Source organism: Taudactylus pleione, unplaced genomic scaffold, assembly GCF_031769625.1.
Source record: "Taudactylus pleione unplaced genomic scaffold, aTauple2 ptg000333l, whole genome shotgun sequence".
In the NCBI taxonomy this organism is placed as follows: domain Eukaryota; kingdom Metazoa; phylum Chordata; class Amphibia; order Anura; family Myobatrachidae; genus Taudactylus; species Taudactylus pleione.
Genome location: NW_028284734.1, coordinates 8,293,690 through 8,312,068, shown reverse-complemented (window position 1 = coordinate 8,312,068; position 18,379 = coordinate 8,293,690). Strand labels below are relative to the sequence as shown.

Here is an 18,379-nt window from a genome sequence, read left to right as displayed (position 1 = left end):
AATTCACTGTGGACCAGCACCCCACAAATATTTGCTATGAAATGCACCCAGTGATGTCCAGGGTTCCCAATGAATGTATAGGTTGAATGATCGTCCCCTAGAATTCTTACCACCACCATATGTAGAGGAAGGGTACGTTTTAATATTTGACTGTAAACCTACAAAAATTACTTTGAACATATCATTCTAGTAGAAAAAAAAGAATAGTAAAACTCAGCCCTTTGTTCTTTTAATTGTTACAGGTTCGTTTGGAAGTTCTGTTGACATTTGGAAGTGTTAGAATTCATACTTTTGTCCTCTTCATGCACTAAAAGGCCCAGCAATGTCGGAAACAATGGATCTAATAAATATATCGGAGTTTGATACATCTCGTAGCGTTTGTTTACCAACATATTTGATGCATTTTGATTTAGACAAAACTGTTCATAGACTTGAACAAGAACACATAAAAATACGCGAGCAGCTGCCTAGAGGACCGAACTACTCAATGAGAAGTGAGCTAAAGAGGTTAAAGAGTCACTGGTCTGGAGATCAATTTTCAGGATGGTCCCCTAAAGAGCTGGCGTCTGCTGGTTTCTTCCGTACTGGTGTGGAGAACAGCTGCCAGTGCTTCTGCTGTGGGCTGGTACTGTGCAAGCAATCTTTAAGCACTACCCCAATGGATAAGCATAGACAATTTAACCCTAACTGTGCCTTTATTCAGGGCAATGATGTTGGAAATATATCAAAGTATGATGTTCAGGTGAAGTCTGTGGAGGTTAGTCTGACAAAACTCAAGGAACCTGTGGAAAATGAAGAGATCAGACTACAATCTTTCACCCACTGGCCTGTGTATGCTTTAGTAAAGCCCAGCTCCCTTGCACAGGCTGGATTTTATTTCACAGGTAATATGACAATAGACCAAGTGGGCAATTCAGTTATCTGCAAGATTGCGTAGTAGCCTTGCGCATAATACTTATGCTCAAATTACAGTAATTAATAGTAATGGTAAAATTCCAAATGTTTGCTTGCTGTGCTAGGAAACATAACATACAAGCTGCTAGGAAACATAAACCTGGGGCTAATTTCAAGTGTTCACAAAATGTAAATTTAGTCCTAATCCAGTTTAGTGTTTGAAGCATTGGCAATAATTGACAATTAATAATAAATAAATAAGTTGTATATTTTAACCATAAGTCAATCAAATAATGGATTGGATTCATTAGGACCACATTTCCATTACATAAGCTGTTGATCAATTATTTTAGAATCAAACTACATCTCAAGATAAGTTTTTATCAGATTCTCTTGTAGCTATTATCGTCTAGAATGTGCTAGATAAATGATAAATCATTGGTTGCTACAGGCAGCATCTCCACATCTAAAATCCTGCACTTTAGTAAATAAACCCCTGAGTCTCTTAAAGCACTCTACTAAATCCTTTTTTCTTCAGAAATTAAACATTTTATCATATCCAAGGAAAGATGCCTGTCCTCATAGCCAGCTCTTATTCTGTCCTGCAGGATTTCTCTCATGTAGCACTCACTCAGGATCTCTTGTTTATGCTTTATCAGACTCTCCCAAGCTTCCTCAGTACTTGTCTACATATTACAGGCAGCACTACCACAGAGTTTCTGCCATCTAATGATGATATGTTCATGAGCTATAAACCCTAGTGGCACCTCAGAGAGCAGCTCTTCCATCCTTTTGTGCCATCAGCCTCTCTGGTGACCTGCCTCATCCAATGCTGCTCTTATTACCCTGGCAGTGAGGCTCTGGGCTGAGACACAATAGCTCATACCTCCAAATTGTCCACAGGACAGTGAAGATTTGAGGGGTTTGTTGGGAAGCTCTAGGACAGCTGGAAGGCATTCCCAACCAATGAGTGCACAATCAATGCCACACTTATTGGTGGCAGGTGCATGCAACATTGAAGGAGTTTTAAGGAAGGGGCTGAGGGTGTCCCAATGTATTAGAAGCACAGAACTTGCCCCCAGGGCACTCTAGCATTCCTTAATATGATAAGACACCCTGTACAAAAAGTGAATGTACCTCCTTTACACTCTACCAATTACAAGAATTAAAAGGTTGGTTAATATGTCATAAGTCATAGCCCAGTGCTATACTACCAGTATCAACATCATGTCTCTTATTCAGGGGCAGATGTACTAAGCCTTGGAGAGAGATAAAGTGGATGGAGATAAAGTACCAACCAATCAGCTCCTGTCACTTACAAGCTGTGGGGTCTATATACTTAGCCTTGGAGATAGATAAAGTGGATGGAGATAAATGTCATTTTTCAAACACAGCCTGTAAAGTGACAGTTAGGAGCTGATTGGTTGGTACTTTATCTCCATCCACTCTATCTCTCTCCAAGGCTTAGTACATAGACCTTATGTCTGAAAAATGACAGTTAGGAACTGATTTGTTGGTACTTTATCTCTCTCCAGGGCTTAGTACATCTACCCCTTAGTGTTTTAAAAGAGTGATATGCCCTTTTGCCAGTGAAAATGGGGATATAAGGCAAAGCCCTATATAATATAATTGTCTTTACCTCCAGCCAGGGCTGTTACCAGGAGTGTGCAACTGGTGCTGGGTGGCTAGAACGTAAGATTCGATCGGAGCTCTGCACCCTGGTCATGATGGCAGGCCCTCACATTACTCACTGCTGCAGCATTGCCACCAGCAATAACCCTGTGTATGCCAGTAACAACCCTGTGATCACTGGTTATCACTGTCCTGATAGAGCTCTGAATCACTGGGCAGTGATTTATAGCTAAGATTTAAAAAAATTTAAAAAATTATATATATATATATACAATAATGTGCATGTAATAACAAATATAATTAGATAATTTACCATACTCTTTTGCTATAATTAACCCAGGGACAACAGACACTGTCCAATGCTTCTCCTGTGCTGGGTGTTTAGGAAACTGGGAAGAAGATGACGACCCCTGGAAAGAACATGCAAAGTGGTTTCCTGAGTGAGTAAATCAATCACTCCTGTGTTATACACGTTCTGCCAGCATCAGGGCAATCGCTGACAGTTACACAATACATAGGGGTATATTTACTAAGGTACGGGTTTTTAGAAGTGGTTTTGTTGCCCATAGCAACCAATCAGATTCTAGCTATTACCTTCTAGAAGGTGCTAGATAAATGTTAAGTAGAACCTGATTGGTTACTATGGGCAACAAAACCACTTCTAAAAACCCACACCTTAGTAAATATACCCCATAGAGCCTGAGTCAGAGGTGGACACTGCTGCATCACCTCTTGCGTCTGTTGCCGGAGTCACAACTGCAGTAATATGCAAATGCTAGTCTCAGCCTTCCCCTTGTGTAGTAGCCTGCGTGTGAATGAGCAAGCACTGCGATGCCCCCTCTCAGCCTCTCTGCACACTGTAACGCTGCCGGTGATTCATCACATGCCACTATCACGCACACCACAAACACTTGCACCAGCCCTATGGCAGATGAAGTTTCTCCCTCTGAACATGGCCTCTGCCGCTGTGCGCCTGAGCACTCAGCCGCTGTCACTGACACGCCCGCGACACTACCATAACACGCCCATGAGACGCCCTTTTGTTGCGCTCACTTCAGGCCACCTCCCAGACATCACGCTGGAACGTCCATCACTTTCCCGCCCCATATCTGATACCGTCTGTTCTGATCGCAACATCACCTGTGTAATGCAGGCGGCGTAGGGGTTTTCAGGTATTTTTGCATATGTACAGTAGCAAATAATCACTAGGAGAGCATCAGCATTGCATTTAAATTACGTGCATCTCTGAATTAGGCCCATAGGCTTTACTGTTCTTCCTACAAAGAGCATAATATTAAATATCACGTTTATATACAGTATGTTGTAGCCTAATGAGATTTATTTTATGAAATGTCTAATTCTAGCATGAGGCAACGGCATTACTATGTCATTTTGTCTTTATTTTTTTAAGTTTCTAGGAATCACTATTTAGTTACATAGTTGCATATTAAGAGATTTGGTTGTCAGCCAAGTGCTTTCCATGGACAGCAATTTCAACAGTGACACCTAGAGATTAAAGAACGGTACTGCATTCTAGAAACATTCTTACAGAATGAAAAGAAAACAAATTAGATAATGACATATTTATATTTTACTATATATCATTTCACACAACATATTTAAAATCATTAGTAGGCTCCTTTATGTTACTAATAAGTTGCAAAAGTAATTTGATACATATTTGTTTTTTTGTTTTTTTTATTATTTGAAGGTGCAAATTTCTCCAAAGCAAAAAAACTAGAGATGAAATTGAGCAAAACATTTCAAGTTACTGTGGATTCGGGGGAATGTTGGTAAATATCAAATGGCTTTGGTAACCTGAGAATATGGGGTAAATTTACTTAGAATGATGTCTGATCGAGTTTTTTCTTTTAAATTCGATTTGCATCGCCGAAACTCGGGTGATTTGAGGCTTCTGAAACTCTCAAATTTACTAAGAAGTGTGTCTAGCTGAGATCGAGTTGGCCGATGGTGAAGCAGATCGTGATTTCTCACTCGAGTAGCAAGTTTATAATGAGATTTCTCACCCGAGTTGCAAGTGTCTTCTCTCTGCCTAACTCTCCCGAACAAGCAGCCTACACATATCAGTGAGATATGTGAGGCTGCTTGTGTGTTCTACCCGTTTAAAAAGGGTTAAAATTTTTAAAAAAGCATAACCAGCCCGGACTACTCAGCCAGTTCTGGTTCCTAGAAATACAGCGAAAAAAACGTGTAGGGTTCCCCCTATTTTAGGAACCAGCACCTGGCTGCTGACCAGTCCTGGTTTTTAAAAATAGGGGGGGGGGAATTGTGTAGGGGTCCCCCTATTTTTAAAACCAGCACCGTACTCAAATCCGGCAGGGTGTAATGCCACAGCCAGGGGACCATATCACCGGGTCTCCCCGGCCAAAGCATTATCACCCCAAGCCAGTCAGTCCAAGCCAGGGATCTCAGGGGAGGGTTTCTCACTCTCCCGAGCACCCCAGGCCTAGTCTGAAGTCCTAGTGTTGGGCATGAGGGTAATAGTGTTGAAAAAAGTGATAAACTATTGTTTTTTACAGTGGAACTACAGGTCCCAGCATGCCTATCCTTTGGCACAGCAGGCGGCAAAAACGGAAAAACAAAACAAAAAAACCCCAATAATAATACATCTGCAGATATATCTGTAAGCTGTGTACCCAGCTTTAGGCAGAGAGCATGTGGAAAAAAGTTTGTAATGAGTTAATAAAGCAGAATAATGTTTGTGTAATCAATTCTGGATGACATTTATAATGTAAATGCAATTTGTTTTAGGGTTCATCCTTCACAGTTATTTTGGACAAACAATCACCATCAAGAATAGGTAAGAATATAACGTTACATAATTAGGTACAAATGGACTAGAAAATTTGGAGAGGTAGGGTTGCAAAATCTGAATCTGAGATTATTTGGAAAAAAATAACTTTCTCACATTTATGGGGAGATATATCATGCCTTGGAGAGAGAGATAAAGTACCAACCACTAAGCTTCTAACTGTCATGTTACAGGCCGTTTTTAAAAAAATGACAATTAGGAGCTGATTGGTTGGTACTTTATCTCTGTCTACTTTGTCTCCATAGCTTAGTACATCTACCCCATAGTAACAAAAAAAAAAGACAATGGGCCATATTCAATTAGGTTGCGAAAAGTCGGAATCGGCGATAAGTTATTACGTCATTCGGCGATAAATTACGTCATTTTCGCATGTTTCAATTATCCCCGTATTCAATTTCAAAGACTTTTCGCCGGTGCGAAAAGTCTTTGAAAAAAAAATGGGGATAAGTTTTCAATATGTTTTACATGGCGAAAAAAAGTGCAGAATTGGGGTTTAGGGGTGCAGGCTTTAAAAAAAATAGCCTGCACCCCTGGGATTAGCTCCAAAAACAAACTGTGTCAAAAAAAGTTGAAAAAAAAATAGGGACACCCCAAAAAAATTAGTTCAATTTTGGGGTTAAAAAAAAAATTATGGGGAACACATTTTAAACTAATGAAATAAATTCAGGGGGGGCTCCCAAGTATGCGGCAGGTGTTTTAAAGAATGCAGGTGGTAGCGGCAGGTGCATTTTGAAGAATTTTCAAAATGCACCTTGGGGACTTAAAAATAGGCTTGCACCCATTTTCATGTACTCCACATAGTAAAAAAAAAAAAAAAAACCTAAGTGCTCTTCTTCACCCCTTCCTCCTTGTTGGAAAAAACACCTGCCGCGGCTATTTAAAAAAATACTTACCTTCTACAAGCCAAAATGGGGGTACCCATAATGATCCCCCATGTCAGGACATCATTAGGGGGGTCCCTCCAGAGCCGGATTCAGACCTCATGGGGCCCTAGTCAAGATACTGGTTTGGGGCTTCCTTGAAACAATCCTGTGCATATATTATAGTAGGTGTCGCTGGAGAAAGATACTCACATCATATTGTATACACGCATCATTCTACATATATGTATATGTGTGTATTTTGCTCTAGTGACACCTACTGTAATATATGCAGTTACTAGATGCACAGTGTTACTAGATCACTATATATAAATATATATATATATATATACTGTATATATGTATTTGTATATCATCCTGTACAAAAAAAAAATATATATATATATACTGTATATAGCTAGCCAACTGTGTATACACACATATATGTATGAAAGGAGTGTGTATTTGTATATATTTACATATACATACTAGGGGTGTGCACCGGCCACTTTTCGTGTTTTGTGTTTTGGTTTTGGATCTGGATCTTTCTTCGTGTTTTGGATCTGGATTGGTTTTGCCAAAACCACCCTTCGGTGTTTTGGGTTCTGGGTTTTGTGTTTTGGATCTGTATTTTTTTTTAAAAAAGCATAAAAACAGCTAAAATCACAGAATGTGTTGATTTTTCTGCTCCTATGCTATTATTAACCTCAAAAACCTTAATTTCCACTCATTTCCAGTCTATTCTGAACACCTCACACCTCATAATAGTGTTTTTATGTCCAAAAGGTTGCACCAAGGTAGATGGATGACTATGCTAAGAACACGAGTGGGCGGCACAAACACGTGGCCCATCTAGGAGTGACACTGCAGTGGCAGACAGGATGGCAGTTTGAAAAACTAGGCCCCAAACAGTACATAATTCAAAAAAAAAAGAGGTGCAAGATGGAATTGTCCTTGGGCTCTCCCACCCACCCTTATGTTGTATAAACAGGACATGCACACTTTAACAAACCAATCATTTCAGCGCCAGGGTCTGCCACACGACTGTGGCTGAAATGATTGGTTCGTTTGGGCCCCCACAAAACAAGCTGGCAATTAATCTGTCCCTGCACAAACTGGCTCTACGGAGGCAAGATGTCGTCCTCATCCACCGATTCCTCACCCTCTTCAGTGTTGTGTACATCCTCATCCTCACAGAGTATTAACTCGTCCCCGCTGGAATCCACCCCCACAGGTCCCTCTGTACTTTCTGGAGGCTGGTCTCCCTGGAAGAGTTGATAATTCAATTTTATGAACATCATCTTCTCCACATTTTGTGGAAGCAACCTCCTATGCCTTTCGCTGACAAGGTTCCCGGCTGCACTAAACACTCTTTCGGAGTACACACTGGAGGGGGGGCAAAATAGAGCCAGTTTGTACAGGGGCCTCCAAATTGCCTCTTTTTCCTGCCAGTACAGGTACAGACTGTCTGACATGCCTACTTGGATGCTGTCACCGATGTAATCCTCCACCATTCTGTCAATGGTGACAGTATCATATGCAGTGACAGTAGACATGTCAGAAATTGTTGCCAGGTCCTTCAGTCCGGACCAGATGTCCAAACTTGGTCCTGCCTGCCCTGCATCACCGCCAGCGGGTTGCTTAGGATACCTAAGTTTTTCCTGGCAGCCCCAGTTGCAGGAGAAAATGAAGAAGGAGCTGTTGACGTGTCACGTTCCGCTTCAGCTGACAGTGTTTTCACCAGCAGGTCTTTGCACCTCTGCAGGCTTGTGTCGGCCGGAAAGAGGGACACCACATAGGCTTTAAACCTAGGATCGAGCACGGTGGCCAAAATGTAGTGGTCTGATTTCAACAGATTGACCACCCTGGAATCCTGGCAAAGCGAAAGAAGGGCTTCATCCACAAGTCCCACATGCCGAGCGGAATCGCTCTGTCTTAGCTCCTCCTTCACTTTCTCCAGCTGCTTCTGCAAAAGCCTGATGAGGGGAATGACCTGACTCAAGCTGGCAGTGTCTGAACTGACTTCACGTGTGGCAAGTTCGAAGGGCTGGAGAACCTTGCACAATACGGAAATCATTCTCCACTGTGCTTGAGTCAGGTGCATACCCCCTCCTTTGCCTATGTCATAGGTGGATGTATAGGCTTGAATGGCCTTTTGCTGCTCCTCCATCCTCTGAAGCATATAGAGGGTTGAGTTCCACCGCGTCACAACCTCTTGCTTCAGATGATGGCAGGGCAGGTTCAAGAGTGTTTGCTGGCGCTCCAGTCTTCGGCACGCAGTCGCTGAATGGCGAAAGTGGCCAGAAATTTTTCGGGCCACCCAAAGCGTCTCCTGCACGTCCCTTTCACCACCAGGTTTATTGTGTGAGCAAAACATGGGACGTGCTGGAATTTGCCCAGATGTAATGCCCGCACAATATTGGGGGCGTTGTCAGATATCACAAATCCCCAGGAGAGTCTAAGTGGGGTAAGCCACTGGGCGATGATTTCCCTCAGTTTCTCTAAGAGGTTGTCGGCGGTGTGCCTCTTACTGAAACCAGTGATACACAGCGTAGCCTGCCTTGGAACGAGCTGGCGTTTCTGAGATGCTGCTACTGGTGACGCTGCTGCTGTTGCTGCGTAAGGTGATACATCTACCCAGTGGGCTGTCACAGTCATATAGTCCTTAGTCTGCCCTGTTCCACTTGTCCACATGTCCGTGGTTAAGTGGACATTGGGTACAATGGCATTTTTCAGGACACTGAGGACACTTTTCTTGACGTTTCTGTACAGTCTCGGTATCGCCTGCCTAGTGAAGTGGAATCTAGACAGGATTTGGAACCGGGGACACACTACCTCCATCAATTGTCTAAATCCCACTGCACTAATGGCGGATACCGGATGCACGTCTAACACCAACATAGCAGTCAAGGCCTCAGTTATACGTTTTGCTTCAGGATGACTGCTGTCGTACTTAAAGGACTGTTGGAGGGTCAATTGTTTAGTAAAAGTAGTGGTGTTCCTACTTCCTCTCTGGGATGATGAATGACTCCCAGCAGCAGCACCAGCAGCAGCGGCAGCAGGAGGCGTAGCAATGCAGGATCCTCCGGAGGAATCCCGGATAGGAGAGTCAGTCATGCCAGTGACATGGCCTGCAGGACTACTTCCGATCCTGACTAAGGAGGAAATTGACGAGGAGGGAGTTGACGGTGTGGTTTGCAGGCGCTTGGATACAACAGGACAACGGGATTTAGGTGTCCCTGGACTGCTTACGGTCTTAGCCAAAGTTTCTGAACTTGACAGTAACTTATTATGAACGCGCTGCAGGTGCCGTATAAGGGAGGATGTTCCTAGGTGGTTAACGTTCCTACCCCTACTTATTCCACGTTTACATATGGTACATATGGCAAGACAGTTGTTGTCCGGATTTGGATAGAAATATTGCAAGACCAAAGAGGTGGAATGTTTGGTCTTCTGCCCAGGCATGACCGTGATGGGCTTTTTCATCCCACGGACAACAACTGTCTCCCCCGGAGCCTGATTTAAACACACCACATCACCATCAGAATCCTCCTCGCCAACTTCCTCCTCAGCGCCAGCTACACCAGTATCCTCATCCTGTTGTACTTCAACAGTGACATCTTCAATTTGCATATCAGCAAGTGGACTGTGGGTGCTCCTTTCAGCACTTGCAGGGGGCGTGCAAATGGTGGAAAGAGCCACCTCTTCCCGTCCAGTGCTGGGAAGGTCAGGCATCGCAACCACCACCACACTTGGACTCTCCTTGGGGATTTGTGATATCTTCTTAGAAAGCACAGTTCTTCGCTGTGCTTTTGCCAGCTTAACTCTTTTGATTTTTTTAGTGGGAGGAGGGCTTCCATCGTCATGTGAAGCTGAACCACTAGTCATGAACATACTAGGGATCGAACTTAGCCGTTCCTTGCCACTCCGTGTCGTAAATGGCATATTGGCAAGTTTACGTTTCTCTTCAGATGATTTAAATGTTTTTTTCAAGGTAATTTTCCTGAACTTTGTCAGTTGGGATTGTATGTGCCCTCTACTATGACATTGGGCATCGGCCTTGGCAGACAACGTTGATGGCATGTTATCGTCTATGTCATGACTAGTGGCAGCAGCTTCAGCACTAGGAGGAAGTGGTTCTTGATCTTTCTCTATTTTATTTTTATCGGAGAAAGTTTGGTCCTCCATTTATGTTATATCGATTTGATATAAACGTGCGGCTAAACACAGAAAATATTTTTTTATTTTTGCTGGAGAGTAGTGCACTTTGTGGGTTACACCACCCTTTAAGAAATGAGTCAGCCGGCTCTTTACTTATGGGACACAGGCGCACGCTTGGCGCTGCTCCTTTGTTGATGCACGTGCGGCTACTGCGCACACAATTCACAAACACAGAAAAAATATTTTGTTATTTGGTTTGGAGTGTACTTTGGGGGTTACAGCACCCTTTAACGGTCAAGCCAGCCGGCCCTTTACTTATGACACAGGCGCACGCTTGGCACTACTTTGTTGATGCACGTGCGGCTACTGCGCACACAATTCACAAACACAGAAAAAATATTTTGTTATTTGGTTTGGAGTGTACTTTGGAGGTTACAGCACCCTTTAATGGTCAAGCCAGCCGGCCCTTTACTTATGACACAGGCGCACGCTTGGCACTACTTTGTTGATGCACGTGCGGCTACTGCGCACACAATTCACAAACACAGAAAAAATATTTTTTTATTTGGACTGGAGTGTACTTTGGGGGTTACAGCACCCTTTAACGGTCAAGCCAGCCGGCCCTTTACTTATGACACAGGCGCACGCTTGGCACTACTTTGTTGATGCACGTGCGGCTACTGCGCACACAATTCACAAACACAGAAAATATTTTTTTTTTGGTTTGGACTGGAGTGTACTTTGGGGGTTACAGCACCCTTTAACGGTCAAGCCAGCCGGCCCTTTACTTATGACACAGGGGCACGCTTGGCACTACTTTGTTGATGCACGTGCGGCTACTGCGCACACAATTCACAAACACAGAAAATATTTTTTTATTTGGTTTGGAGTGTACTTTGGGGGTTACAGCACCCTTTAACGGTCAAGCCAGCCGGCCCTTTACTTATGACACAGGCGCACGCTTGGCACTACTTTGTTGATGCACGTGCGGCTACTGCGCAAACAATTCACAAACACAGAAAATAATTTTTTTTTTGGTTTGAACTGGAGTGTACTTTGGGGGTTACAGCACCCTTTAACGGTCAAGCCAGCCGGCCCTTTAATTATGACACAGGCGCACGCTTGGCACTACTTTGTTGATGCACGTGCGGCTACTGCGCACACAATTCACAAACACAGAAAAAATATTTTGTTATTTGGTTTGGAGTGTACTTTGGGGGTTACAGCACCCTTTAACGGTCAAGCCAGCCAGCCCTTTACTTATGACACAGGCGCATGCTTGGCACTACTTTGTTGATGCACGTGCGGCTACTGCGCACACAATTCACAAACACAGAAAATAATTTTTTTTTTGGTTTGGACTGGAGTGTACTTTGGGGGTTACAACACCCTTTAACGGTCAAGCCAGCCGGCCCTTTACTTATGACACAGGCGCACGCTTGGCACTACTTTGTTGATGCACGTGCGGCTACTGCGCACACAATTCACAAACACAGAAAATATATATGTTTTTGGATTGGAGTGTACTTTGGGGGTTACAGCACCCTTTAATGGTCAAGCCAGCTGGCCCTTTACTTATGACACAGGCGCACGCTTGGCACTACTTTGTTGATGCACGTGCGGCTACTGCGCACACAATTCACAAACACAGAAAAAATATTTTGTTATTTGGTTTGGAGTGTACTTTGGGGGTTACAGCACCCTTTAACGGTCAAGCCAGCCGGCCCTTTACTTATGACACAGGCGCACGCTTGGCACTACTTTCTTGATGCACGTGCGGCTACTGCGCACACAATTCACAAACACAGAAAATATATATTTTTTTTTGGTTTGGAGTGTACTTTGGGGGTTACAGCACCCTTTAACGGTCAAGCCAGCCGGCCCTTTACTTATGACACAGGCGCACGCTTGGCACTACTTTGTTGATGCACGTGCGGCTACTTGGGGGGAGCACCCCTGATGGACAGAGCACCCCCTGGACAACACTACAGCACCCCTTTAGGACTGGGACACTGCACAGGACTTTGGAGTGGACACAGCCCCTATGGAGAACTGACTGCACAACACAGTCCAGCCAGCCCCTATGGACTTTGAAGTAGTGGACACAGCCCCTATTAACAACAGCAGCACAGCACAACACAACACAGCCAGCCCCTATGGACTTTGAAGTAGTGGACAACAGCAGCACAGCGCAGCACAGCACAGCACAACACTACTCTGCACTACACTACACTACACAGCCCAGCCAGCCCTAACTCCCACCCTCTCTCTTCACTGTCCACAGCCGAGTGAGAAAATGGCGCCGACGCGGGTACCTTAGATAGGATCCAAAACCCGCGAGACTCGGAAGGCGGGATGATGACGTTTTGCCTCGATTTCAGATCCGAGTCAGGCGGGAAAAGCCGAGCCTGACTCGGATCTGCCTCGGATCGGGGGGGCTCGGGGGGGTTCGGATTTCAGAAATCCGAACCCGCTCACCCCTAATACATACACACACACACGGTGATAGACGTTACGGAAGGAAAGGGGGACGAACAGGGCGAGATGGGAGGAAAAGGGGAAGAACATGGTGAGACAGAAGAAAAGGGGGAAGAACAGAGAGAGATGGGAGAAGGTGGGGGAACAGTGAATAAAAAAACACCTACACAATAGGTGGTGGCTCAGCAATTATATATATATATATATATATATATATATATATACTCACACACACAGGTAGGAGAGCAGTGTTATTTAAGAGTATATGAAACATTTTTAAGTTAAACTTACTCACTGGGGAGTGGAAGTCTCCTGTGGTTCCATCAGCACAGGGGAGGTAGCGTTGTCCCAGGGGTGCCACAGTGCCACACTGCAGAGGTGGAGGGGAGGCTGTCTACACTGAGGGGGGGGGGCCTGGCAGCACTCACACTGACTGCGGAGTGGGGGTTGGGTACAGCAGCGCAGTCTGCAGGGGTGGGGGGTTAGTTTGAGTAGGCTGCCGCTAACTAGTTAAGCACATGCTGCGGGGGGTGGGGCGAGGGGCGCTTGGGCTGACTACAATGGAGGAGGCCGGTAACTTGTACTATGACTGCAGGGGATGGCTAGCACAGCAGCGGAGGCTGCGGGGGAAAGGGGGTTTGACTGGGCTGACAGCAAGCTGTGGAAAGAAGCGCTTTATATGGGCGGAGGGGGGTCAGCAGAGGAGAATGGCTGAACTCACAGTATCCCCGGGCTGGCAGCTGTAGGACTGTAACTTCGACCTCCTCCCCCTGCATAGCAGAGGCAGAGACCTCAAGTGCTGCTGCTGCTGCTGACTGTGTAAGTTCTCTCCCCGGCCGGTGCCAGGCTTCAAACACAGAGCAGTAGGCTATTCCCCAGGGTTGGATTTCGGAGGGGGGCGGCCACGGGCCCCTTAGGACCCGACGGGCCATAGGCAGATGCCTAGGTTGCCCTATGGTATATCCAGCCCTTGGTCCCTCGATGCTTTCCCGAAAACTCCCAAATTTTTTCCTATACTCACCTTTCGGCCGGGTCCCGTTTTCGCAGCTTTCAAATTGAATACGAGAATAAAGTGGCCGCGCGCCAGATACTTTATCCCCATAAAATCTCCAGTGTGGAGCGAAAAGTCCAGCATGGACTTTTCGCTCCCTAATTGAATACGGGCCAATGTGTGAAATAATCTAGTTTGATTTAATGCACCTTTAATAAGAAAATAAATGCATTTATCATAGTTTGATCCCGATGAATTGGGAACCCTATTACTAATGCCACCAGCACTTACAAAAGATCACCCTATATTCACAGGAGGATGTAGTTATGTGACCGGCGGCCTCACAATACCGACTGCTGAATGCCGGCAAAGCATTCATAATAGGCGTCGAAATACCGACACCTATCATAATCCCGATGCCGGAATCCAGGAGGATGCGTGCCCGAACAAGGTAAGTACGGGCCCGCCCGTCCTCTTAGACACGGGGGGAAGTTTGGTTTAGGGCAGTTAGCGGGGTTAGTGTTAGGTTTTGGGGGGTGAGGTTAGTATTAGGTACCCCTAGGAGGAACGGTTAGGGTTAGGCACCCACAGGGTGAGATTAGGGTTAGGCACCCCCACCCGGGAGGGTTAGGTTTAGGGAGCAGTAAGAGGGGGTTAGGGTTAGGCACCCCCGGGGGGGGTTAGGATTAGGCACTAGGGGGGAGGTTAGGGTTAGGCACCACTAAGGGAGGGTTAGGGGGGGTGCATGGGAGGATGGGTACTCACCTGCCTTTGTCAGGATTTCCATCCTGTCGGGCAACCGCCGGCATTTCATTCACAGGTCCTCCTTACATCATTTTGTGACTAAAACAGCTCTTTTCTTTTTCTTTTTTTTGGTAATTAATTTAATAATTTTTGAAAGAACCAATTACAAGAAAAGGAAAGCCCATTGTACACTCCCTATAGTTGGGATGAATAAAATAAACGTAATGCTGCATAAGTAATAAAAAACTCAAAGTCTTGCCTATTATCACTTGATTTAAATGTTGAAATTCAATGTTGATATTAATTGCAACTTTTAAGCTGCATACACACACAACTATTTTGTTACCAACGATTTTATGAACGATTTTCTGTCAGATTATCTGTCAGATTATCTGTCAGATTTTTTAAAGTGTATTGAACGATTTTTTTGAACTACAAACGATTTTTGCATATTCCCTTACTGAAAATCGTTGAGTTGACAAGTCTGACTGAACTACAAACTACAAACGTGAACGCGCATGAACGATTATCGTTCATCATTTGACTCAGAAAGTGAACGATTTTTTCAAATGATTATCGTTAAACGATATCGTTTAACGATAATCGATCAAAAAATCGTTGTGTGTATGCATGCAGCTTTTTACTGTTTTTATCTCATGTGTCACAGTTCTACATGTAAATGTTTTTATTATACAGCTGTTTGCTTATAGTAATAGATATCAGATTAAAGCTTTTTGCTCCACATTAACTACCTCCATGTAGGCAGTGGTACTCAAGTTCCCCCAATGTGACCTGTTGTGGGAACTTGAGGGTTGAGGTTGAGAACCACTGATGTTAGGAACTTTTCTGCATCTAGTCTGCTTCAAGGAAGGAACGCCTCGATCTAACTAGTTTACTTTACCCATATAACTGAGAGCCTGATTCAGCAAGGAACGCACAGATGCAGATGCACGCAATCGGCCGCTGCGAGAATATACTAATGAATTCATATGCACGGCAATCGCAGTACAAAGATGCATACGCCCAGCACTACATAATGCCGCTCCCTTTACCCTCTGCTAACGTCCGTACTGATGCGCAAGGCTGAGAGAACATCGTGAACATCGAGCAACATCGGAGCCGCATGCAGACTAAAGGTAGACCTGACCCTGTCGCAGGAGTTGAGAGACTTCCTACACACAGAGGGACTCCAGACTGCATCTGGCATCTCAGTGGTTAATTTATGCACGCCTCTGTTACGGGGTGTGAACGCTCTGGCACGCATGCGTTCAGACGACCACTCCCTTTATCCACCCACAAATGGTACTTCCTGTCAATCACTTTTCCCTGGGTCTGCATATTCCGCTTTTGCGGACGCAGTGAGCGGTTCGCTCACGAGCACTGAGACCCAGACTCATGTGCAGACCGCGAACATCACCCGATTGCGTGCATCTGCATCCATGCGTTCCTTGCTGAATCAGCCCTGAGTCAATCGCATAAAAATCAGGGTTATGACAAAACAGCAATTGCAGTTTCAAAAACGATGGCAAGGGTCAACCTGCAGAACTCCTTCCACAATCACTAAACACCAGCATCACTCAAAAAGATGTCTTTGTTTTTGTGGCAAGTCATGACAACATACACATTATTAAATGACAATAACACACAGAGGGCCTAACTCAGACCCGCTCGCGAGCGCTGAGCGCTCGCAAGCGAGTCAATGTTAGCCCAGTGCGCATGCGCACGACGGAGTGGGCTTCGTCGTGCACATGCGCGAGACCCGAATAGCGACGGCCAAGCCGTCGCTATGGGTCTCGCACCAAAGGAGGCGTGCTGTCGATGGTGAGTGACAGCACGCCTCCTTTGGTGGGCGTGCCGGGGCATTGCTGCCCAGACGGAGGCGTTCCCATGGCAATGCCTACCGTCTAGGGCCGGCCCCACTGACATCACAAGTGATGTCAGTGGGAGTGCTTTTGGCTCTGATAGAGTCAAAAGCACTCCAGGGCTTGCGGCCACGAGACCCTACCGCAAGGGTCTCGTCGCAAGCCTGATGGTCGCGATGGTCTTGACCATCGCGACCATCTTTTTGGCCGCTCACATAAGCTGCGGGTGGTCACCCACAGCTATGCGAGCTGCCAGGAGGCCGCTCCAATATTAGGAAGGAAGGCCCTGATTCAGAGCCGGACACTCTTTCAGAGCACTCGCTCTGAATCAGGGTGGTTTTTTTTTTGTTTCGGTCTCCTGGCCGCTCGCATAGCTGTGGGTGACCACCCACAGCTTATGCGAGCGGCCAGGTGATGGTCGCGATGGTCGCGACCATCGCAACCATCGGGGCTTGCGTCGAGACCCTTGCGGTAGGGTCTCGTTCCCGCAAGCCCCAGTGAGCTTCCGGCTCTAAATAGAGCTGGAAGCTCACCACTGACATCACCGGAGGCGGCGCATGTGCAGGGGGAAAACATCGACCTGCTTGCAAGCGCATAGCGCTCGCGAGCGGGTCTGAATCAGCCCCAGAATCCATTGGCAATTGCATAATGGCATAATGCCAGTAAAAAAAAAAATAGGTCTTTTTAATCTTTTCCTTTTTTTTTTCTTTGGATGGTTAACACTAATGATGTCTACAAACTACAGTGTATGTGGACAGAAAAAATGGCACTGTCATAATGCTGACATGGGGCCTGATTCAGAGCCGTTCGCTATTTGTGGTCGTTCGTTCAAAAACAAGGGGTGGCTATTCAAATGATCCGTTCGCAAATTGCAGTCTGTTCCCACCTCTAAGTCTGAACGAGCGAGCAAAACATACGCTCGTTTATTTGATAAAAACGCCCCCTGGCCGCACGCACCATACGTCATGTCCGCTATTTATTAGATTAATCGAGTACATCGTACAGCGTATGAACTGCTCGCTATTCTTGTGGTTGGTGTTTTCAACCGCTATTTTGCGAGCAGTTCTGAGTTAAAAAAAACCAAGTGACGTGGTCAATGACGCTGCTGTATTAATTATGCACTCCCTTAAAACGCCTGTTTTGACCTTTAAGCACGCCTGCGTTCGGATCTCCACTCCCCGTTTTCAAGCACCTTCCCCTGTTACCACCCACATACGCCTCATTCTGTCACTCAAAATAGCAGGCCCTCGCTATATTGCGTACCAACGATTTTCGGCCGCACTGACTGGTTCGCGCATGCGTACTAAAAACCGTACGCATGCGCAGATGTGCGAACATCGCTCGGAACGAGCGTACTGCCGCTAGCGAGTGGCTCTGAATGAGGGCCATGGTTCTAAGGTTACTTAAAGCATGTTAACTGTGTCGACAGTATAACTTTAAACATAATGCTTTACGATCATGATAAAAGTTATACTGCTAACTCAGTTAGAATTAGGGATGTGCCCCGGACCATTTTTGCTGGATTTAGATTTGGATTTTAGTTCTGCTTCGTCGTCCGGCATTGGATTTGGATTTGCCAAACCTGCCGTGACTGTTTTTTTTCATTTGGATTTGGATTTTTTTACAAAAATTTACAAAAAAAAATAAAATCACATAATTTGGGCTTTTTTTTGTTCCTATAGTATTATTAACCCCAATAACATTAATTTCCAGTAATTTACAGTCAATTTAGGCCAGCTCAAAATATTGTTTTCACCATTATTGGCCAAAAGCTGCAGTGAGCTTGCTGGTTACTAAGCGACAGACACTGCAGTTTAAAGCACATCTATGAAACATTGCAACTCACTACTGAGCAGGGCTGGACTGGCCATCGGGCACTTCTGGCAAATGCCAGAAGGGCCGATGGCCAAAAGGGACGGTTTGG

The 18,379-nt window shown here is 45.3% G+C and overlaps 1 protein-coding gene across 1 annotated transcript in view; it reads left to right on the top strand.

Annotated features, from left to right (window-relative positions):
• The first annotated feature begins 322 nt into the window (after positions 1-322).
• Positions 323-18,379, top strand: part of LOC148509025 (baculoviral IAP repeat-containing protein 1-like) — a 41,652-nt gene continuing 23,595 nt past the window's right edge. The window contains exons 1-4 of the mRNA XM_088443699.1: positions 323-884; positions 2,867-2,966; positions 4,238-4,319; positions 5,299-5,347. Of these exons, the coding sequence (XP_088299825.1) occupies positions 323-884; positions 2,867-2,966; positions 4,238-4,319; positions 5,299-5,347 (793 nt within the window). The remainder of the gene's footprint in view (positions 885-2,866; positions 2,967-4,237; positions 4,320-5,298; positions 5,348-18,379) is intronic.